The sequence below is a fragment of the Schistosoma haematobium genome, chromosome 7, assembly GCF_000699445.3.
Source record: "Schistosoma haematobium chromosome 7, whole genome shotgun sequence".
NCBI lineage: Eukaryota > Metazoa > Platyhelminthes > Trematoda > Strigeidida > Schistosomatidae > Schistosoma > Schistosoma haematobium.
Window position 1 is genome coordinate 12,613,322 of NC_067202.1, and position 25,553 is coordinate 12,638,874.

The 25,553-nt window shown below is 34.8% G+C and overlaps 1 protein-coding gene across 1 annotated transcript in view; it reads right to left on the reverse strand.

Annotated features, from left to right (window-relative positions):
- Nucleotides 1–5,705: 5,705 nt before the first annotated feature.
- Nucleotides 5,706–25,553, reverse strand: part of CML6 (putative calmodulin-like protein 6) — a 160,456-nt gene continuing 140,608 nt past the window's right edge. The window contains exons 5-7 of the mRNA XM_051218031.1: nucleotides 19,394–19,497; nucleotides 11,493–11,640; nucleotides 5,706–8,516 (exon numbers count right to left, since the gene is read on the reverse strand). Coding sequence (XP_051064459.1) covers nucleotides 8,455–8,516; nucleotides 11,493–11,640; nucleotides 19,394–19,497 — 314 coding nt within the window. The 3' untranslated portion in view covers nucleotides 5,706–8,454. The remainder of the gene's footprint in view (nucleotides 8,517–11,492; nucleotides 11,641–19,393; nucleotides 19,498–25,553) is intronic.

A 25,553-nucleotide genomic window follows, 5' to 3' on the forward strand; every position in this document is an offset into this window, starting at 1 on the left:
ATCATTGAATCACATGACATATGCATTATGGTAGATCTGATTGACCTATCGTAGTAGTTTCTGCTTTTCGTTTTACTTTCTTTAGTTGTAGATGATTATGATTAATTCATTATGACACAGGAAATGACCTTAAATGTACCGTTCATAAATCAACAGGATGTCCATTTAAGAAGAATTACAAATTCCCCAAATTGATGCATTTCATTACTGTAATACACACATCATAAATACATGTCATAAACCTGAAATCAATCACATAGTTACATTCACAAACTGTGATAGGCATAACGATTACATGATTAGTCATTAATAAACGGAAATGCTACAAAAGTACTACAAAATACTCCTACTTGTTCACTTTACAAAAAAGTTATACGTACACTCTTAGTTTCAAAGGGTTAATTCAACCTTTAACAATCTTTCTTATTTTGTCTCTAGTGTTGCTGGCCTAGTATATAGTCTATGTTAATAGACTGAGTTGCATTTAGTCAAAGCGTTTTATTTACAATTCACTTTTTGACCTAGAATATACCGATGACATAGTTTTATTTGGTGAAGACGCTGATAAAATGCATATTCGGGATGCAATTCTCCCCCTCGAAATGCAAATTGTTGCTTCAGGATTGAGTTGCATTGACACCTGAACTAATGATAGGGAGTGAAGTAGTTGAGCGTGTCGACCGCTTCACTTATCTTGGAAGTCTCACCAGCCCTTGTGCTCTGGTGTGTGACGAAATCTCAGCACGGATACAGAAGGCTCGACTAGCTTTTACCAACTTGCGTCATTTATGGCGTAGGCGAGATATCCATCTATCAACCAAAGGACGACTTTACTGTATAGCAGTTCGTTCCGTCCTACTTCATGGCAGTGAAACATGGCTGGTAAGAGTAGAGGATATTCGTAAGTTACTAGTGTTTGATCATAGGTGTCTTCGAAATATTGCTCGTATATCATGGGACCATCGAGTAACTCAACTCAACTGAAGACAATGGTGTACGATGGCGCAACTTCGTGGATTGGTTGAAGTTAGACATTAACACCGTTGGATACCGGCTCAGTGGTCTAGTTGGCTAAGCGCCTGACGCGAGACTGATAGGTTCTGGGTTCGGATCTCGCGAGGTACGGGATCGTGGATGCGCACTGCTGAAGAGTCCCGTACTAGGACGAAACGGCCGTCCAGTTCTTTCAGGTTTTCCATGATGGTCTAGCTTCAATTGACTCATGATTTCAACCAGTGAAATCATTTATATGTATTGTTCTAATTTTCACAATGGGAATCTTTAATCATAATCGAAATATGATTGTAAGATGTTAATAATTGTTCCTATTACATCATCGAAGATATTCGATAGAAAGTATTGAATAAAAGTATTATACATGGTCATTTATAAATGTCATTTTGTAATAAAAATGGTTTACATTTATTGTTTGTTTGTTTTGAAAAGAAAAAAAATCAAAACTGTGCAGTCAATCAAATCTCTCTTATCAATAAAATTATCAATAGGGTATATGAAAATTGTCAATAGGGGTAATAAATCATCCCTATTTTTTAAAAGAAACGAAATTTCACTAGAACAGTTTTTATATATTTTATTTGTTTATTTCAACCATTTAAAGCACATGTGAATATTACGGAAGTTATCTTGATGTATATATACATACATTGGAGAAATTTTGTGTTGTTGAGTTGAAATATGAATTATTATTACTATTATTATTATAAACATATCCTGGAGTTCTAGTGAGAAGCAGTGAACAGTGGAGCTCAACCGGGTCACTTGTGAGATAGCAACTCATGGATGACAATGGTGGATGTGTCGCTCAATTTCGTGGATTAGTTGAAGTTAGACATTAACACTGTTGGATACCGATTGGCTCAGTGGTCTGGTTGGTTAAGCGCCTGGCGCGAGACTGATAGGTTCTGGGTTCGAATCCCGCGATGCAGGGTCGTGGATGCGCACTGTTGAGAAATCCCATAATAGGACGAAACGGTCGTCCAGTGCTTTCAGATTTTCCATGGTGGTCTACCTTCAATTGGCTCATGATCTCAAATAAACATGTCGATCTGACAACCACAGCAACCATTAATTTAGGTACATGGAATGTTTGTACAATATGGAAAATTGGGAGAGTCTTCCAAATTGCTACAGAAATGAAAAGATACAACCTGAAGGTGTTTGAGATTAGTGAAACACATTGGATGCAAGTTGGACAACAACAACTAGTTTTAGAGGAGATTCTGTTATACTCTGACCATGAGGAGAATGCTTCACACACACAATTAGTTGCATCGATGCTATCCAAACAAGCATAAAAACCATTTGTAGGATGGGAATCTCATGGATCAAGGATCATTAAAGCCTCTTTCAAGACAAAGAAAGGGGGCATTACAATGAACGTCAATCAATCCTATGCACTTACCAACGACTACAATGAAGACGTTAAAGATCAATTCTACGATAGGCTGCAGTCAATCGTCGAGAAGTGTATAACAAAGGACTTAACCGTTCTGATGGGAGACCTAAGGTTGGAATGGACGACACCGGATATGAAGACATCATGCGACAACATGGATTAGGTGAAGGAAACGAAAATGGTGGGAGATTTGCAAACCTATGTGCCTTCAGAAAAAATGGTCATAGGCAGTACTATGTTCCCACATAAACCCATACACAAAGCAACATGGACTTCACTGGATCACACTACACAGGCACAAGCTGAGTATACGGAAGTAAACAAGCAGGTGAAGAGGATTATAAAAACCCACGAACGTGAATATGTGGAAGATCTAGCAATGACGGCGGAAAAGGCTGCAAGAGAAGGAAACATGAGACAATTGTATGATATAACGAAGAAACTCGCTGGAACGACCAGTGAAAAGCAAGGAAGGCAAAGTAATCACCAGAATTGAAGAATAGTGTAACAGGTGGGTAGAACACTTCAAAAAACCCTTGAATCGACCAGTCCTACTGAACCCACCCTGCATCGACGTAGCACCCATGGACCTGCCAACCGATGTTGGCCCACCAACAATTGAAGAAATCAGCACGGCCACCAGACAAATCAAGGGTGGCAAAGCAGAGGGACCAGACAACATTCCAGCAGAGGCACCGAAAGCAGATGTAGCAGTAACTGCAAAAACAATCCGCATTCTCTTCAGCAAGACTTGGGATGAAGAACAAATACCAACAGACTGGGGAAAAAAGACACCTGATCAAAATACCAAAGAAAGGAGATCTCAGCAAGTGTGATAACTACAGGGGTTTTGCTCTTCTCTCAATACCAGGAAAAGTCTTCAACAGGGTGTTGCTAAACAGAATGAAGGATACCGTAGACGCCCAAATTTGAGATTGACAGGCTGGATTCCGTAAGGATCGATCGTATACAGACCAAATCGCAACACTACGGATAATTGTGGAACAATCAATTGAATGGAACTCATCACTCTACATCAGCTCCATTGACTACGAAAAAGCATTTAATAGCATGAACAGGACAACACTATGGAGGCTTCTTCGACACTACGGTGTGCCTGAGAAGATAGTCAATATCATACAGAATTCCTATGATGGATTAAACTGCAAAATCGTGCATGGAGGGCAGTTGACAAAGTCGTTCGAAATAAAGACCGGTGTCAGACAAGGTTGCTTAATCTCACCCTTTCTCTTTCTCCTGGTGATCGACTGGATCATGAAGAATTCAAAATCTGGGGCGGGGGCGTGGAAGCACGGGATACAGTGGACAGCTGGGATGAAGCTGGACGATCTAGACTTCGTAGATGATCCGGCTCTTCTATCGCACACGCGACAACAAATGCAGAAGACGACCAGTGTAGCAGCAGTATGTCTGAACATGCATAAAGGGAAAAACAAGATTTTCCGATACAGCATAGCATGCACCAATCAAATCACACTTAACGAAGAAGATTTGGAAGATGTAAAAAGTTTTATATAACTGGGCAACATCATTGATGAGCACGGTGGATCTGATGAAGATGTGAAGGCACGGATCGGCAAAGCAAGAGCAGTAGCTCTACAACTGATGAACATCTGGAACTCAAAACAACTGTCCCCAAGCCAACACCAAAGTCAGAATTTTCAATACAAATGTCAACACGGTTCTGCTGTATGGGGCGGAAACTTGCAGAACTATGAAAACCATCATCCAGAAGATACAAGTGTTCATTAACAGTTGTCTATGAAAAAAATCTTAGGATCCGTTGGCCAGACACTATGAGCAACAACCTACTGTGGGAGGGAACAAACTAGATTCTAGTGGAGTAAGAAATGAGGAAGTAGCGCTGGAAGTGGATAGGACACACATTGTGTAAAGTACCGAACTGCGTCACAAGGCAAGCCCTCACGTGGAATCCTCAAGGCTAAAGGAAGAGAAGAAGACCAATGAACACAATACGCCGAGAAATGGAGACAAACATGAGAAGAATGAACAAAATTGGATAGAACTAGAAAGGAAGGCCGAGGGTAGAGTGGGTTGGAGGATGCTGGTCAGTGGCCTATGCTCCATTAGGAGTAAAAGGTGTAAGTAAGTAAATCTGTTGTGTATTATTAATTGAATGATGTTAGGTGTCTGAAGTTGGTCAGTTGAAAATCTTGCTTGACCCAAACTTCATGCTAACTGGCATAGAGAACTTTCGATCTTGATGAAATTGATGCGATCTGTGGGATTCGAAGCCGCTTCATTCAAATTTCGAGTCTGAAATAATACTTATCAGCTATTCAGACCATAAATGATCTCCTGTAAGACTGATTTGTTTACAGTTGATGTCATGGATGACACTGGTTTTAATTCTTCTGAGAGAACCGGTTCCACCAAGATTACAGATAGTACTTGCTGACAAGTGCCGGAATGTACGGAATCTAGGTGAGGCATGGTTTCTTGTCGACTACCTCTAATCACCTAACATTTCAACATACAGTACGTGATGTCAAATCTCTCAGACTAGTATCCATAAAACAACTTTTTCGATAGAATTCGGTCAGTAGCACCAAGGAACTAAACAAATATGGCATTAATCACTACTTGGGAATCAGTCTATTGAAAGTATTGAATTTCCTTGAAAAGAGAAAAAAACTTTGTCATGATATAGATACAGAAGGACTGGTTTCAATCTCTTATAAAATGGTAACTAATATATAAGATATAAGCCTTGACGTTCGTTAAAATTTGATGACACCATGGATTTCCCGTGAATAAGAGGTGGTGATAAATTAAACACATGAGTGTTCCTAATCAGATAGCGGGATAAAGACCTAGCATCTTTAATGTGTTTTATTTATTGCAATACTATTCAAGATTCCGCTCTATAAGCATCTATTCTACCGCTCATCAAGAAACTGATATTTATGATTTGAAGACGTTAAATTATAGTTGTATTTTCAATGTGTAGTCACGTTTATAGGAGGAAGATCGATGCCTAAGATGTTGTCGAAATGTAACTATGAGATCGGTATCAATTTATATGGCTCATAGACAAACGTTCTTTATGAAACAATCAAAATTTACTCAGTACATTTGTAGTATTTCTATTGAACGGATGCTCAACAATGGATACGAAATTCATTTTATCAACTCATCAAGATTCAATCAAGTTGCGAATCCAACTAATCAGTATTAACCGGTGACAAAGCAGGAGAAATTCGCCACTTATTCACAGTAGTGCAATTATTTTTTTAAAAAAAATGATGAAACATTGAAGCATATTATATGTCCATCAATAATCAACTCAATAGGTCAAGGGGACACTATCCACAACAGGGGTGGGGTCTAAATCTCTTTTTTTTTTGTTAAACTATAAAAAATTTTTTATCTCAACTACCAATTTAAACAAATACAAAATACAAAAACAAATTAATCAATCAATCAATTGAATTGTGTGTTTGTTTGTTTTTTTCTAACAAAAAAAAAAAAGGAAACTGAAAATAAAAGTTGACAAACCCAAAATGGATACAATTAAAATTACTACAAAGAGATAATTCTGTGAATGAAGAATAATGTTTGAATCAATTTGTTAATATTCTTCATTCATTGAGCAGATTCAATAATCATGATGATGATGAAACAATGATCATGATAATAATTATAATAATAATGATAATCATTAAGGGGTGAAGGGGAACTTGTCTCTCAACTACACACGCACTCACACACACACACACAGAGATAGAAACACAAATAGGGAGAAAGAGATAGTTATTTTATTAGGAACAATATGTAGTGGTCCTTATTGGATTAGCTGAAGTTCATATTCTATGTAGTAGAGGTAATACACACAAGTACTATATCAGTTTGTGTATGTTAAAATTATTATGAAGATGATTATTAAGAGAAAAACCATATGATTATAGGATAAAAATCAGAAGAGCATTAATGAAGTGTACAAATTCTTTTAAAATTAAAGATAATCTCTCATAAACAATGTAAGATAATGATAGAAGATAGAAGAAAGTCTCTCCCAACCTCAGCTCAAATTTATCTGAAGATGGACTATTTGAAAATGAGGAGAAGTCAATAAACGGAGAGAGAGAGAGAGGGAGGGAGGGAGGGAAGAAGGGAGAGGAAGAGTACTACTACATTTCCACTACTACTACATTTTTTTTGAAAGTTTGTTCTTTCTCCTAGAAATTAAGATAGGTAACCTCTATCAAAATGAACTAATCAATTCATGATATTCTTTTTTTTTCATTTTATCCGCCTCTATTTCTTTTGTTAAACAGAATTTCAGATATCGATGAACAGTAACATATTCATATAGATCTAACTAAACATCCACATAAGATGAACATGCAACAACAACAAAAAGAAATAAGAACTAGTTTACTTCCCTAATTTCTATGGTGAAAATCTAAGGTTGAAATTACAAAAAAAATTTTTCTGGAATGTTGTTTATTCGTTTTTTTTAGTACCAATTAATTACTACTGTTACTAGTACTATTATTATTATTACTACTACCACTACTAATACTACTACTGATATACGATAATTAGTAGTCAATGAGTAATGATAGTTATAAGGATAATAACAATTGCTATCATCATAGAATTTTGTAAAGAAAACTTCCTCATTAATGTGTGTCTATGGTTCTGGTAGATAAACAGAGGAAATATTAAAATTGGATGATTGAATCTTAAGAATAACCAATGATGGATATAATATAATGAAGAGGATGTAATACAAATGAAAGAATATATTAGCAACTATTGGATGAACACTTTTCCTTTTTTATAGTTATGATTACAAAAAAAGGAAAGAGAGAGAGAGGGGAAATAATGAACCAGAAGAAAATTTGGTTTATGTAACAGTACTAATGATAATAATCACAGGTCTCAATGAAAACCACATTTATCCCCATATAGGAAAAATAATTTGAAAAACAAACAATGTTGAATAGATTATTTTTGAGGAAGAGATCTCGACTAAAAATCAACGTACAAATATACGTATACACCTCCGCACGCACTTACGCACAAACATGGGTATAGAAAAATTGAAGCACAGTAATACAGTAAAGCAAATCTACACGCTGAATAGTGCTGGATTGAAGATGAATTTTAACGTTGATGATGATGATGTCACTGACAAGAAACACTCTTGTGTCTTTTCGAATTGATCTGTATGCTTAAAGTTGAGATAGAATAATAGAAATAAATTCTTGTTTATTCATGAAATACAAAGGAAACGAAACACAAACATAACTTCTCTGTTTAATGAGAGAAATGAAATCCCACAACAAATATTCACTTGTAAACAAGGTGAAAATGACCAGTTATTATGGTCCATATCAAATAAATGATAAACAGATAGGCAGATAGAAACAATTACGAAATAAGGAAAAATCAAAGAGAAAACAAAAGAAAAGATGAAAGAATCATTAAATCAAATAACAGATACTTTCAGTGCACAAAAGTAAGAAGGGGAAAAGTAATAATTAAAGACTAAAGAATGTAGGCACGCTGCCATAGTAACATACAGACATATGGTCGAAATACTTCGTGTGTGTGTGTGTGCGTATGTGTATTAGTGAGTGATGGAAGCAGACATTTCTCCAGGTCTTTACAATAGAATAAGAGTATTGATTTATTCATTCATCCATACATACACACATACATACATACATATAAAAATACGTGAAAAATATGGTACTGTGTGTATAGACTTTTGAGAAAATGTAATTCTTCTTAAATTACTATACCGATAACGACAAGATACATATATATGTATGGGATCCGTTGTTGTCAATTAACTGTTACTGTAACCATTATATCATTATATATATATATATATATATATATATATATATATATATATATAGATAATTGAGTATTTTGAAAGTTTTATATCATTTTATAGACAAACAAAATAGGTGAAGTTTTCCAGTGAATCAATAAGGAATTAGTTTAGATGTGGAAAAAAAAAGAAAAGTGTAGAAAAATGATTATTTTGATTTCTTCTTTTTACCATCACGTGACCGTAGTGATTTCATCATCATTTTGAATTCTAAAATAGAAAGAATAGATAAGAAAAAAATAAGTTAAAATGGAAATACACCCAATTAAGATTAGTTCAGTGAAGAGTTCTCCCCTTTTGGGTGAATTCACTTTCAAAACTGTACAATCTTTTCCTAGTGATAATTTCCCTATTTATCTTTGGATGAATACTGAGGCCATTACCAATCAAAACTTTCCTTGTTTTAAAATTTTTTTAATACCTTTGTTTATTTAACCTGAGTGTCACTATGTATAACAGAAGTTTATTATCAATATTATTATCATCCGCCCTTAAATGCCCTGGTACGGCCGAGAGTAGGGAGAGTCCGCTCTCCCTCTCGAAATGCTCTCACATGACCACGCGTTTATAGCCTCTGCCAAGGAAGTCCTACTCACTGCCTTCTCGTGGCGGAGAAGTTGGTTACGAAAATGAGAGGATGAAAAGAGAATGTCCGGCGCTTTAACCGGATCCAAAACCAATGGTGCACATGGGCTCCAGTATCCTGCGGGAACAAATGGCGTATGAACCAATTGTTGGTCACCGGCTTTCATGAGACTGCATCTTCTTACGATGCTCCACTGCCTTGTGGATCAGACCTTCAGGTCGAAGGCTCGAGGAGTGCCCCCCCTAAGAAAACCATCTGCTTCGGTTTGGGTACCCGAGCAGTATCACAGCCCTCACACATATCGAATGAGATTTGTGTGGCGCATATCTATTTGGTGCTTCCTTGTAACAATGTTTATGTGTTAAAATAAATAAATAAATAAATAAATATTATTATCATCCTGGAAAAATAAGTATATATATATATTTGCGATTGTACAGCTTTGAAAATGAATTCACCGAAAAGGGGAGAACTCTTCACTGAACTAATCTTTCTTATTTAAAGAAAATAAGTGAAAGCAGTAATGTAAGATAATATTGTCTCTCTTGATTATTTGAGGTAGTAATGTTTATGAGAACACGCTAGAGAACCATTGAAAGATATAGAGTATATTAAAGGACTGTTAAGATCATTTAGTCTGGGATTTAACGATGCATACACTTGTAATCCAATAATAAGATTGGAGTCTGTTCAGTTTTATGACAAGAAAAGTACTATTTAAACAGTGACCGATAATTCACGTTTTCTAAGTTCAGACAATTTATAGTAAGGTTTTCTGGAGATAATAGAATTTTTGTAATTTTCGAATTCCGAACTGATCTTATATAAAGTATTATCGAAAACCTGAGGGCACTGGATGGGTGTCTCGTTCTAGTATGAGATAATTATCCACCCGAGATAATTAAAGATGGCCATACAATATCTGGAATCGGATGAAGTTAGATAGTAACATCCTCTGAGTGCCAGCTCAGTGATCTAGAAGTTAGGCATTCGTCAACAAGACCGAATATCCTAGATTCGATTTCCAGGTGCCGAGTTGTGGATGCGTACTATTAAGAATTCACTTACGAGGACAGAAAGGCCATCTAATGCTTCCGGGTTGCGATGGTGGTCTTATAGTGAACTAAGACTTGGTAGGGAAAACCAATCTATCATTTCTAAGGAAATCACACAATGGATTTTTAAAATATGCTAATCATACATTGAATACATTATTTGCAAATTTTCCTTCATCTATTCTTTACATACTCCATTGTTTTACCAATCCTGGTGTTATTCGGATTTCTCTCTGCTTTGCTTCTTCTCTTTATTTCAATCTTCAGCTAGTAAGCTCTCCACTTCCGTCTCAGAATCTCAATCGAAATTCCCTGGAAGTCATTCAGGTTAATTGCGTTATTTTGTTAAGTGAAGAAAAATACTTATTCTACTGGGTAGTTGGCAATCTTATTGTCTAATATCAGATTAATTAGGGGATTATATCAGCAATTCGATCTCGTGAGTAACCATTATCACTGTGCTTTATTGTATCACTGCATCATTAACCATTGATTAGTATTTTAGCAATTCAATTCATGAATCGAAAATTCTTATTATAAGGTTTTTGTGGAGGTAATTGAATTTCATAGTTTACATCACGAACTGATCTTAGCTAGAAAGAGAACCACTGAAAACAAAGAAGGACTGGATAAGATCTATTTAAAAGAAGAAATGAACTAATTTATCCATGTACTACTGTCAACCGATCTTCAATGAGGAATTTATAGGATCAGTGATTCTGCATAATAAAAAAACTAAAGCGATTGTCATCATCATCACCATCATTATTATATTCTTCCAAAAGATGATTGGATGGAATATTTTCAGCATCACTACAATCAATCCTATGCAAACCAAAAGATGAAATAACAAAGGAAAACAAATCAAACATCATCTACAAAATAAATTGTACCAACTGCGACAAACACTACATCGGACAAAGCGGACGCCCGCTTCACCTTCGCCTACACGAACATCAATTAGCAGTCAAACGCCATGATATCTCCTCACTTATATCAATACACGTGGACAACTGCGGACACTCATTCGATTGGAAAAATGTGGAAATCTTGGACAGCGGAAATTCCGAAAACACCAGAGAATTTTTGGAAGTCTGGCACTCAGGTCAATCAGCAATCAACAAGCATATTGAAATCAATCCAATTTACCAACCAATCAGGAAAATCATGCACAAATATAGGAACAAAAATCAAACCAATGGGAGATACAACCAAAAACAAAGAAGTAAACAATGACAAATTTAAGGTCAATAAGAACCAATCAACATCGAGGTGCACAGAACAAGCTGTGAAACACATATGGAGAAATTCGGACACTTCACTTCTACCTGAAGTTTGTGCTGATGATGTCGTTCAGAAGAACAATGAAAGCTCCACGACCGAACCACCCAGCTCAGAGAACAAAACTCCGCCAAAAATATTTTCAGCTCTTTCTGAACTTTTTAGAGCTTCCACAAGTTCACCCGTGAACTATTCTCACATATTATTATTAACAACAAAAACAAACTCTTGAGAGAAAAAAAAGAGTCAAATTTACTAATTTACCTCTAAAATCAATTGATCCATTTTTATCTAAGTCAGCTTCTTTAATCATTTGACGTACTTCATCATCAGTGACTGCTTCACCCAAAAAATGCATTGTTTGCTTAATTTCACTAAAATCAATGACTGAATCACCATTCTGATCAAATACCTAAGAGAAGAATAAAGGCATATACTGACAATAATAATTATAAGTTAATAATAAGTGAAGTTAGACATTAACACTGTTGGATGTCGGCCAGCTCAGTAGTCTAATGGTTAAGCGATCACGCGCGAGACTGGTAGGTTCTGGGTTCGAATACCGCGAGGCGGGGTCGTGGATCCGCACTGCTGAGGAGTTCCACAATACGATGAAACGGCCTTCCAGTGCTTCAAGGTTTTCCATGGTGGTTTAGCTTCAATTGACTCATGATCTCAACTATTGAAATGACTACAATCTCCACAAAAACCCGTTCCGATAATAATAATAATAGTTAATTTGAAAAAAAATTGGATATATAACTAGTTTTTTACATTTAGCTGAATGGGTATTTTCATCATAGATTAATTTGAATCAGGACAGAATTGAAAGTTTAGGAACAGTGAACAACTATTTCATTCACAACCAATCAGTTATATGCCAATATTGAACCTGCCACATATATACAACCATTTAAACTGTCATATCATATTAACATAGTGAAATGAAATTATGAAGAAAAATTCTCGAGTAGAAGACGTAAAACAATAGTAGAAAATTTCGGAATTCAGAATCTAATGAGAGACAAAGAAGAGATACATCTGTACTATAGTGATAGACTTTGTGTCATATCGGTTAGCCTCTTCTACTAATTGTCACTATAATTTTGAGGACCCAAAACCACATGACTTGCATTTGCCAACAAATAACTCAGACCAACAGTCAGTAAATCCTTGGACTAATGTCACGTTTTGGGTCACTTGTTCCTAACTTTCTTCCAACTCCCTAACACATTAGTAAATATCACTTATCTAGTGAGTACAGATAGCCACTAGCTTGTGGAATGAAATAAATGAATAGCATAATGGCGGTTCAAGCGAACGGTGCTGGGTTCGAGTCCCAGAAACAAACACCAACACTGTAGTACAAGTTCATCTAGAAGATGAGTCCCAAATAGGACGAAACGTCTGTTCTAGATTCCACTGTTAACCACCATCCATTTCTGCTTTAAAAAACGATTACTTAATCTTCAGAGAAGAAAGTTAATCAACATATCTAATGTTTAACATATTCCCTGTTCAGTTGACCGTAATGAACATATTTCAGTATAAGAAGAGGACAAGAATATTGTCCCATAGATATAATGTAATTTTTATAAATAAAAAGAAAAGCGCACAGAAGTACGGTAAAAATGGTAACAAACATCTGAGAACAAATGGTAAATATAAACCAGTATTGACAGATATGTCATTTTTATTAATTGATTTATTCATTCATTTATTATACTGGTTTAACTTTCGTTCTATCTGTTTGAGTACACTGTGTGGTTGAATATATATAAAGGGATAAACTGTTCATAAGCTTTATTTTATTAGTTTATGTGGTTGTTATGGCGATTTCTGGGCACAAATTACAAAGGGAGAATCACTGAAAGTAAGAAATGAGAAGTACATTAGAGGTTTATTGAGATCATTGAATTTCATAGTTTACATTATGGAATGATCTTAGTTAAACAACTTAAAGAAGACCAGAAAGCACTGGATAAAGATTTGATTCTAGTAGAAGAGGAGTTATGACCAAAGGAGTTAAACTATACAGAATGTGAGACAGATGCCCACCAATGACACTGATAGATAGTTGCGTAATAATGTGAATCAATTGACGTTATAAATATAAACCATTGTTTGCCAGCTAAGTGGTCTTAGAGTCAAGAACTCATTATGAGACTTCAGAGTCCCGGTTTTGATCCTCTATGTCGCTGTCGTGAATGAGGACTGCCATTGAGAAGCCTCATGCTAGGATGAAACCGCTGTCCAATACTTCCTACTTTTCAGTGATTGTTTAATTGAAGTTAGTCTGCAATATAAAACATGAGATTCTGTATTTATTTAATAATTTATAAAAGAGAAGCGAACAATTTGTATTGTATTGAAGTATGAATAGCTGAAGAGTTCATCATCATTACCTACGAATTAGTTACATAATAAGAAGACGAAGATTATCAGAACTACATGATGATATATTGGTGTAATAAGCATTTCGAACAATCTGATCACACATACACCTTCACAATTGACTGATCACTGGATGGTGATCAATGTCATGTGTGTCAAGTCCTTTTTTAGTGAAGATCGAATCCTGTCGATAAAGTTGCAATGTGACCACCAGTTTAGGTGACTCGGCACTGCGTGCACTATATTGAGATAAGATGGTGGTTGGAGGTAGTCAACAGGGAACCCTGGACCCGGGTTTCGTGCTACTTAGCACTCTAGTGAAGCTGGGTGACATGAGGTTCAATCCGTCAGCGAGCACTAGTTCCCTCAAGATTACAGGTATATCTTGCTGACGAGTGCCAAGTAGCACGAAACTCAGGTCCAGGGTTTCCTGTCGACTACCTCAAACCACCGTCTAAACACATACACCTTGTTATGAACATTGATATAGGCGAAAATAAAAGGTCAACTAGACTAGAAATGGAAGGTAAAAGCAAACAAAGATAATAGAGAGAATAGTATTTCTTTTTAAAAACAATGTGAAAACTCATCACGCTGAATAATAAACTAATATTACCAGGAAGAATGTATTTGTAACATCTTAGCAAATGAATTTGAAGTAAATCCAATGTTTCGCCTGGTAATCTAGTCCAAGCTTTTTTAAGGAAATTTAATCAAGTATGGGTCAGATTACCAGGTGAAAAGTTGGATTTACTTCAAATTCATTCTCTGAGATTTTATAAGTACATTCTTCCTCACATCAACTCGGCGCCCAAATATTGTGAAACTATTCGATCAAATTTAGACGAAAGTCCTTATAATATTACCAGGATAGGTTTAAGGTGAGATTAAACTGTGTCTAGTTCACCTTTTGGTTTTTTCATATATAGAAATGTTTCTAACACATATATGTATGATTAGACTGTTCGCAACGTTTTGCGCTAACATAGTTCTGACAATCTTCGTCTTATTACATTAGCCAAAGTAATATCAGTTATTCATGTATATAGTTGTAGACGCATCTACACATACATACAGGTCTATGCTTTTTCAATGAATGGAATAAATAACCCCATTCCTCTACCCACTCCCTAAATCTAGTTTATCCCTATTCTGATCATAAAAAGATAAAATGCTGATTGTCACAGTCAAATACTGTGGGGGTGAGATGGTACAGGATGCGCAATTTTATTGTTTGTGCTTTTCATTATCCCTCTCCTCTCTTTATTGCTCACGTCGATCATTTGTATTAATCATTGTATAGTACAAGTCAGTATGAAGTAAAATTAATTCAGCTGAACAGAATCTTAATCGCAAATAAAACAATGGAGTGAAATGATTTTAAAATGATATGTAATGTGTACCATTACATTCACATACACACACAAGTGCTTGTGAAGCATGATTATTATTACTTTCCGGATAGAAAAAAGATGAACTATAGAGAAAAAGTACTAATCAATGAGGGATCTATCGTAATTAAAAAGAATGGAACCAAATAAGTTATATATATTGGAAACAGTTCAAAAGTCCCTGTATCTGGGTTGTCAAGCAAGTGCTGTTGGTGGGATGGCAGATCAAATCAATAGAGAAGGTTAGGTTTGGCCACTTTTAGTGTTGTTGTGATGTTAGTCTGTGTTTAATAGGTTGGGTTAACAACGGGTCGGTAACAGCAGTTCGGGAAATTCATGTTTGATTATTATTGTCTCCAAATTATTGCTCATATTGTGTCAACATTATGTCAGTGATGCTGAGGCTCCGCAATGCATGCTCGGGAAAAGTAAAGATAATTCAGTCAATGTCATCATTTACAAACCGTGACTTCAGTAGTTTCATTGTGGTTTACTAAAGTCATAGTAGCGGCTGTTACACCTTGGATTAATCGATGTGACAGGAACTTGTGTACAGCTGAACTTTGTCTATTCATTACAATTCCCTGGTTGGAGTTCAAGAGATGTGCCCTATGATGCCATCACATATGGCTAAAGATAGAGTCTAACGCTGATCATCCTTTATTTTAGGGAGGGAACCTCATATATATATAATATTCACAAATTCGAATGTTAGTTTAAGCATCACTGCACAACGACCGGCCAAAGGTATGGTACTTCCCGTCGGAACATTAAGGAAAGAAATTAAACAAGATAAAAAGCAAAGTGGTCATAAAGACAATAATAATAGTTTTAAGCAGAACAGAGGGTTTCTGGCTGGCGGTGGAATCGAGGATGTGAGTTTTATACTATTTAGGACTCATTTAACTGAATGTAACTTACACATCTTAGTGTTGATATTCACGTCAGAACTGAAACCCTGCACATTTCACTTCAATCCAACCTCTATCTAATAGTAATATAAATATAGTACTTTTCGGACATGTTAAGAACCATTTGGACTAAGTAGTCCAATGGACAATATCTTGGTATTTGAGAAGAGAAAAGTATTGACTTCGGGTCCCTGTAAGAAAATCAAAACTAAGATATATTTATATCCAACTAATAAGTTTTAAATTGGACAAAACGCATGTCCTGGATTCCACTGTTAAACAAAAGTCTTCTATTCTACAAAAATTGTGACAGAATGGTCACAAGATACACATATGTCAACAAAGATTTATCAAAATTTACTTATGAATATCAACAACGTGATAGTTCAAACCACTGTTATTAATTATATATACATTGCATTACATAATTTTTCTAACAAATCAGTAATTGGTGATATTTTGCCTTGTAATCTTGTACTCTAAGTTATTGGTTTATTAAAATAAAAGTTTAATAGTTGAGATCATGAGTCAGTTGAAGCTAGACCACTGGATGGCCGGTTCGTCTTAGTATGTGACTCAGCAGGGTGCATCCATGATACCGCCTTGTGAGATTCGAACCCAGAACCTATCGATCTTGCGTGTGAGCGCTTAACCACCAGACCACTGGACTGGCATCCAACGGTGTTAATGTCTAACTTCAACCAATCCACGAAATTAAGCGGCACATCCACCATTGTCTTCAGTGAGTTACTATCTCACAACAGATCCAGTTGAACTCCACTGGTCGCAGCTTCTGACTAGAACTCCAGGAAATACCTCTTGAAGCCATTCAGTGCTTCCAGGTTCTCCACGGTGGTCTAGCTTCAATTAACTCATGATCTCAACTATTAAAATTACTATAATATCCACAAAACCCCTTCTGATACTAAAATAAAATTGTTTGTAAAAAAAACAATCATATGCTTGAGAAATCACAGAACAGATAAACGAGTACTAAATCAATATATCAAAGACAAAATACATACCATAATTATGTTTTTTCCAGTCCAACCCAATCTAATAATAATAAAACTATTACTCAATCATTCTTATACAACGTAGAACCTGGTACATGCATGTATCAGTTCAAATTACCATACCTTAAATATTAGCAAAGACAGATGAAATTACAAAGACAAACTGCAGAGGAGTATAATTAATAGTATGCATCACTAGGAGCAGAAAAGATTAGTCACAGATGATATGATTAATAAAGAATAAATTCATGGAATTTAAAAAAAATGCAAAAAAGAATTACGATATTGTAGATCTAAGGGGAAGCGAAAGTTAAGTGAACATGTACCATTGTGAATGATTATGAACAAGGTCACAAAATGTTGTCTTCGACCTCAAGTTACAATAATCATCTATACCTCAACTAGATAATCTGTACCCATAAACGCGGTTCAGTTCAATAGTCTAAAACTTTATGAATGAATACTATATATATATTGGTTCGGTAACTCCTTAGCTTTCTTCCAACCTGTTCTTACATCAAACTTGATCATGTATCCAGGTGACTACTGAAAAAACATCTATACTATAGATTATTCAGAATATAAGTTGAATGAACTACAGTACAAGTTGATGAACTACATTCATTGCTTTAAATTTCAGCTTCTTTTTTTTCTATTGTCTTCATTAGGAAATCTATTCACGTTCATTGATAATTAAAGATAAAGGGTATAAACAATTAAATTAATCGCTTTGCAAAAAAAAAACAGAGAAAAAAAGGATCTACTTATATTTGAAGGGTGATTCTGGAAAATTCTAAATTAGATATTAAGGTAAAGAAAATCGATTAGAAGTAGGGAAGTTGTTATCACTTGTGACCGCCGATTAGAGGGCAGTGAATTATCGATCGGACCAAGGATGCGTAAAACACGTATGAGCAGCCTAGAGTCCTGATTGATCCTGATTTCCGCCTAGCCCAGCCAGTTAATTCCAGAACACCAGTCTCAGCCTCTGCAATATGAATCCTTATATTTAAACACACTGAGTTTATATACCAATCAAACAGACCACAATGAACCATAAAATAGCAAACAACATTTTTACAAGATCTGGCCAAATGTGGCTGTGAATGTGTGAGGCAGTGACTAATAGACAGGATATAATTCAAGAATGGTATAACGTATAATAATGGTTCATAGGTTAAAATAAAGCTTATAATAAGAGAGACATGAATATGAATAGTGTAGTTACTTAACAATTATACTATAGAAATTTGCGTTTACTATCGGTTCATCAATAGATCCCAAAAGTTAACATTCATTATTCTTGTCGGGACATAACAGAAGTATTTTAGTAATTATATATCCCAATTATAAATTCAAAAGGGTGCACCTAAAGATTTATAATGTATTAAATAATGTAAAGGTATGGTGTGGGTTACTTATATCCATATAAGTAGTATGTAACGGTGCTCAGGCATAGAATGTATTTCAGTAGAAGATCAAGAAGGAAAGAACGGAAACGGAAAGCGATTAGTATGAAAATACATGAACAATGAATTCTGAGACGATGAATTGATATTTTGCAATTTAACTATTTACTATATGGTTCTCAGATTTTATTCAGATGCTCTGTAATTTCGTGTCAATTACATCCGATTGTCTCCACTGGTGTTCTTGTTCACTACAGAATGAGTATTTGGTGAAAATGAAGAATCGGTAGGACATTATATCCAACATGTAAATGAAAGATAATGGTACTTAACATTAAATTGTTTATTTATAAAGCAAAGTATATGAATTGAATTTATAGTATACAATCAAGATTACACATGCGTCTTTGAGAAACTACATCTCATTTTCAGTCTTTATTTATCGAATAGTACATTATTACTAAGTCTACATACAAAATGGAATAAATTCTTAGTTCATATTTTTCTTATGAATACATGTTAGACCATGTATTTGTGGTAAAAAATATTCAGCATAGGATTTTGTGCAGATTATAGAATTTCCACAGGTTTAAAATCATGAACTGATCTTAAATAGACCACTATTGAAAACCTGACGGTATTGAATGGTCGTTCCGTCCTTGAATGCTATTCAATAGTGAGCGTCTACGACCCCGTATCCACGATTTCAACCATACCGTGTGAAACAGTTATTCACTTCAGGTAATGGAAGATGGTCACGTAATATCTTGAATTGGCTAAAGTTAGGTATTAACATCCTCTGAGTGCCATTTCAGCAATCTAGGGGTTCATACGCGAGACCGAAGGTTCTGGGTTCAATTCCTGGATACGCACTGATGAATCCCATGCTAGGAAGAAACAGTCATTTAGTGCTTCTAGAATTTCGTTGGTGATCTAACTAAGATCAGTTTGTGATTTAAAAACTAAGAATGTATAAATCAGTTCGGTGTAATCCACCGAAATACATAAAAAAGAGATATTACATCATAGTAAACAAGTACTTACATTAAAAGCTTCACGAAGTTCATCATCAGAAGATTTCGGTCGTTGATTTTGAGAATACCTTCTCATCATTCTTAAGAACTCGTCAAATTCAACTGTACCATTCCCTACAAAATTGGATTATTAATAATAACAAATGTGATAAATGATGATTTGAAACATTAAATAAATGTATATTCCCAATATTTGTCACATTTACAGAACTCTGTGTTAGGTATATAAGCGTTTATTTCCGGTTTCATACTTTTCAGGTAGACTACAATAAATTTTCGTGTTTATTGCACGAGAGCTAATAAATTGAATCAAGTGAATAGAACAAAGCATGGCGTGAGTATTGTATTTGCAAACAAACCATTAGAATTATTAACTATCTCGTGCTTTAAACACACACACACAATTACGATGTTTACAGCGGATGTATCGTTGAGATTATGAACCAATCTAAGTTAGACAAACATTAAAAACCTGAAGGCAATAGCAAACGGTTTCTTCTAGTACGGGATTCCTCAGCAGTGCGCATTCAGGACCTCATACGCAGCACTAGAACCCAGGACCTTCAGTCTCATGTGCAAACGCTTAATATCTAGACCATTGACCTGGTGTCCGACAGTGTTAATGTCCAACTTCAACCAATCGATGATATTGAGCGACCATATTTCACTGCCTCCGGTGGATAACTGTCTCATACCCAACACGGTTCAACTTCATTGGTCACGGCTTCTCATTAGGACTCCGAGAATTACTTCTCGAACTTAGTCACTAATGAGCACATATCTAGTCCTTAAAAAACGCTGATTGGATTCTATCGATCAAGTTGTGATTCATTTACTAAATAACTAGACAGACATAATATTGATCACGGCGCAACAGTTAAGACTTTACCCCTATTAGGAGTTAATCACGGTCCGAATACATCAGTGGCAACGTCTCAGATTGTGAAACCAAATTATAGTGGTTCAATCCTCCAAATAGTATAAGTTACCTCAAGTTTATAGACATCTCCAACTGACTACTGCCAGCTAGCATGATACCTGGTCGAGACAAAGTTTCCTATTGGCTACTTCCAACCACCTAAATTATGTGATTGAAAGAAATACTGTACGGTTTTCACAGAACTCAGTATTTCGAAGTATGATAATCATTTTTTATTACCAATTAGATAAAATTCCAAGTCCCTGTACTTTAAGGTACTTCTTATTTTACTAGTGTCAAAATCCCGTTTTTTCCTTACAAATAAGAAAATAATTTCCTTTATGCTCTACGAGATTCATATTGATCTTATGATCTCAGTCCTGCTTAAAGGAATAACATTAAATTATTCAAAAGTGAAAATGTCATGTTTTGTGTCATCTTCTACAACCATATAGAATATGTTCATTTTTATTGTTATCACCTATTAACCATACTTTTAATAATTCATTGAAGTATGCTAAAGTCAACCAGTCATAATCAATGTAAAACTTGCAACAACTGCGCGTTTCTCGACGTTTTCATACTTCATTAACATAACGAGTTGACATAAACAACGCTAATAAAAAATTCAATGGTTGAATTCATGAGTTAATCGATGCTAGACCACCATAGAAAACCTGGAAGCACTGGACGGCCGTTTCTTCCTACTGTGGGACTACTCTATGGCAGTGCGCATCCACGATCCCGCCATGCGAAGTTCGAACCCAAGGCCTATCAGTCTCGCTTAAGCACTAGACCATTGGGCCGGAATCCAACAGTGTTAATGTCTGACTTCAACCACTTCACAAGGTTGCGCGATCGTCTTCAGTGAGTTACAAACTCAGTTGAACTCCACTGGTCACGGCTTCTAAGTTTTCCATGGTGGTCTAGCTTCAACTGACTTATGAGTTCAACTGTTAAATTACTATAATATCCACAAAACACCTCTCTGATTATGATGCTAATAAAAAAGACTGAATTTCGAGAATACAGGATAAAAGGGTATGTATGAAAAAATAGTAGAATCGAAGATCTAGATTAAGACAACAGGTGAATACATTTGCGTCAATGTAGCTAATTTTGAGCTATCTCACTCAAAATCTTCAACCACTAATAGCTATTATTGTTCAGAAAGCAACCACATAGTGTGTATCTACTAACATAAGGCTCATACCGATTGTCGTTCGTTTCATCGACTAGTATCATATTTTGGTTTGTTTTTTTTTGCTAGCTTTCTCCTAACCTACATAGAGCACTCAATTAGAAAAGGATACTAAACATTGTAGTAATGATTATGTTGGAATACGTTGTTCTTTCATTTTAATTACAGTTAAGAGAATAATAATATTACAATGTTAAGAACACAATAGCTTCTTTGTTTTCTCTCTCATATAATGTTAACCTTATTATAGAGTAGAACATGTAACAAGCATCGTTTTTATCCTTAGGATATATGGTGTTATTCAATTAAATCTAGGACAACATAGAACTCTGTGTTACCAGTACAAGTGTATCCTCCTTCACCCACATTGAATTTTAACTTGTTGCATTGAGTACAATATAAAAACGAAATATACTATGGTAATTTAATAACTATCTTATATCCGATTTAATTATTTCATTGATAAACCAGTCAATTAAGTAATGTATAGAACTTAAAAGAATTTTCTTAATTACTACTATTTGTAGATTTCGTTTAGTCTGATCTAGTTTGTGAATAAATCAGTGAAATGTAAGCAACACAAATCATGAATACATATGTGTATCAGTTCAAATTGACATACTATGGTATATGCTATTTATTTCAACAGGCATAAGTAGTATGTAACACCTATCAAAAGTGGAATGTCTGTCAAAAGAAGGTTGAGAAGATTGAACTAAAGAAAACAGAAAAGGAAACATAAAGGAATTGAGAATTGGAAGAATCATGAAGGACGTAGAAGACAATTGAAGGAAGGTGTACAAATGAAGGTATTCAATGTATGGTTTTCATATTTTATGAAAATATTCTGCAGTTTTATATTTAACAATTAATTGGATCTCTCCATCAAGTTTTCATTCACTACAATACAACAAAATAGCTCAACGGATAAAATTATCAAGACCAATTCCAGGATATTATAACTAGTATCAATATTGGTGGTAGTACAAATATTTAAGACACAAGAGGAAAGAATCAATTCGTCAAATAGAAAAGTACAAAACAATTTCAAAACTCAAGATCTAAGAGAAGAAAAAGAGTGAAACCATTTGTGCTATTGTGAATGATTCTTAGATGTATTCTTAACCATTTGGTTACAATATTCCATTTTTAAACAAAGTACATACATTAATACTAATCGAAGACTAATTCTTACAAATATGAACATTTCAAATACAGCTCAAAGATATGATGGTTGAAGATAGTCAACAGAAAACCTTGGATCCGAGTTTTGTGCTGTTTGGCACTTGTTAGCAAGGTGTACCTGTAATCTTGAGGGAACTGGTGCTGTCTGACTGATTCCATCCCGTTTCACCCAGCTTCACAGTCAAAGATATTACCACTAAACTATCCGAACCGCGACTGACCTCCTGTAAGACTGAGATATATTCACAATTGATTGATCACTGGGTAGTGATCAATGTCATGTGTGTTGAAAGATCAATGCAAAATGTAAACATAGATCCACTACCGAAAAAAAACGAAGTATTAAATATCACGAAGTCAATAAACTATGCAGATAATAAAGAAAAAAGAGAAGAATAACACAACACACATATTGAAATGTCTTGAAATGTTAATGAAATATTTTCCCTAATTAGACACAGAAAAAAGAAAAGAAACAGGTAGAGATATGGTAATGATAATAACATAAGTAGTGTGTTGCATTAAAAATAGATAGAATTGTATAAGTTATGAAACATGATGTTTTATATCACTTTCTCATATCATCCTATCTGATACAGTATATATAGATGGAGAAAATAACTATTCAACTTTTTTTGAAGAATAACTGATTGACTAGTTTGATATTCACACGATCTTGAACATGTTCATGAACCATAGTATAGGAAATAGACTTTTAAGAAGAAACAAGGCTCGGATTTGAAGAAAACACTGTGAAATCAGGAAAGATCTGATGATGGGGTTGTGAATGTAAGATGAGGCGTTCTATATTGGGACGAAATAGCTGTCTACTGATTTTGGTTCTAGGTTTTCAATGGTTGTTTAATTTAGATCATAGTAGAACAGATCTGTTGAAGACTAAATTGATTAGTTTTTATTATTGTTAATGTATAGAAGATCAATTTCTTCCGAAATATAATTGACACCAATAAAGAAGTCAAAGATCAGGTAAAAATTAGAAATGGAAAACAGAAATTCAATGTTCTTCCGTAAATTTGAATAAGAACTAGCGGTGGAATCTAAAAAAAAAACATGTTTCGTCCTATTAATGGCTCGTCCTCAGCTGAAAGTACCCACCATATTCCAGTATTGGTAATCCTATTGAGACTCAAACCCAGTACACTTCGCCGCAGAAGTTAATCTTTTATCTACTGAGCTAATGAATTCAGATAGGCATTAGCTTGTAAAACGGGTATGGATTTTATTGATAAAGGATTGTATTTTTCAATTGTTAATGTTTAGAATTACAGTTAAATACATGAGTGGAATGCCTCAAAAGTGTTATCCAATGATAAGGTCGATTTTTCAGTTAACATGGCAAAAGAGATTTGTCAGTTACAATCCTTAATATCAACAATGAGAAGATATGAACTCTTACAAATGGAAATTAATTGTGTTTTTTTCCCCTTAGTGAATTCTCTTTATCAAAGTTTAATCACATAAATTAAATTGAAATATATGTGTAATGAAAACCAAAATAGAAGGATTGAAATATCAAAAGATAACCATAAACAAATACAAACAGAAATGAAAATGGACAAGTACACACACACACACACAAAAAAAAAAAAAGTGAGGGAGAGAAAGGGAAAAATCCAAAATTACTCAATGTTCAATATAAACTTTCACAAGGTGGGGGTGGGGGCTTCATTAAAAGAGTGAAAATACATCGAGTAAAATAAATAAATAAAAATTAAAAGAAAACCCAATGATATCAAGATGAATTTCAATTGTTCCAAAAACTTAAATGAAGAATAATGGGATGTTCCGTTTGTTTATTTCTTTCTCCGTAACTACATTTATAAGAAGAGATAAATAAATTTAATTTTAATAGTTGAAATCATGAGTTAATTGAAGACAGATCACCATGGAAAACCTAGAAGCACTGGATGGCCGTTTCGTCCTAGTGTAGACACTGATGTCAGCTCAGTGGTTTAGTGGTTAAGCGCTCGCACGCGAGACTGATAGGTGCTAGGTTCGAATCTCGCAGGGCAGGATTGTGGTTGAGCACTGCCACAGAGTGGTCCCACAATAGGACAAAACGGTTTTATCGAGTGCTTCCAGGTTTTCTATCCTGGTTTAGCTTCAATCGATTCAGGATCTCAACTATTAAAATTAATATAATATCCACGAAACGGCTGTCTAGTGCTTCTAGGTTTGCAAGGTGGTCCAACACCAATCGGTTCATGATCGCAATCGAAAATGTAATAATGTCGACGACCCTATACTGAAAACAGTTTATATTCAAACTGTTCAATGAATGTTAAGTAATGCATCCCTATTTTTTTCAATAAAAAATCGTTTTCAATCTTCTCTACACATACTTAGTGAGTCGGTGTGTTACAGAAAAGAATGCACTCAATACCAAAACTCAAAATAATCTAAAGACAAAAAGAAAACTTGAAGGAACTAATGACTTTAAAAAAACTATCAGTGGAAATAATTGAATCTGAATTAGGCTCAATGATTCAAATTGAATGGGATTAAAGCCACCAGTAGAACGTAGGTCATTATTATTCAGTTAAAACTCAACAATTTTGGTTATTTAATACCAGTGACATAATGTATGATAATAAAGAATTTGTATTGTTGCTGACTGGAATTTTCCGAAATGGTGTCAGCTTGTCTTATTTTTAAAATTTGTTAAGTCAAAAAAGTTTTCGAATTGTGATTTCTCTTCTAAAGTTGGTGCAAATTTCAAAGTTTCACAATGAAGCAAGGAAGAATCAACTTTCTACCAGTAAACGGTTATTTTTCGAACTGGTATTACTTAAGAGGAGAGGTACAGTTGGAATTCAAGGAGTTATTTATTCCCCACTATAGGGA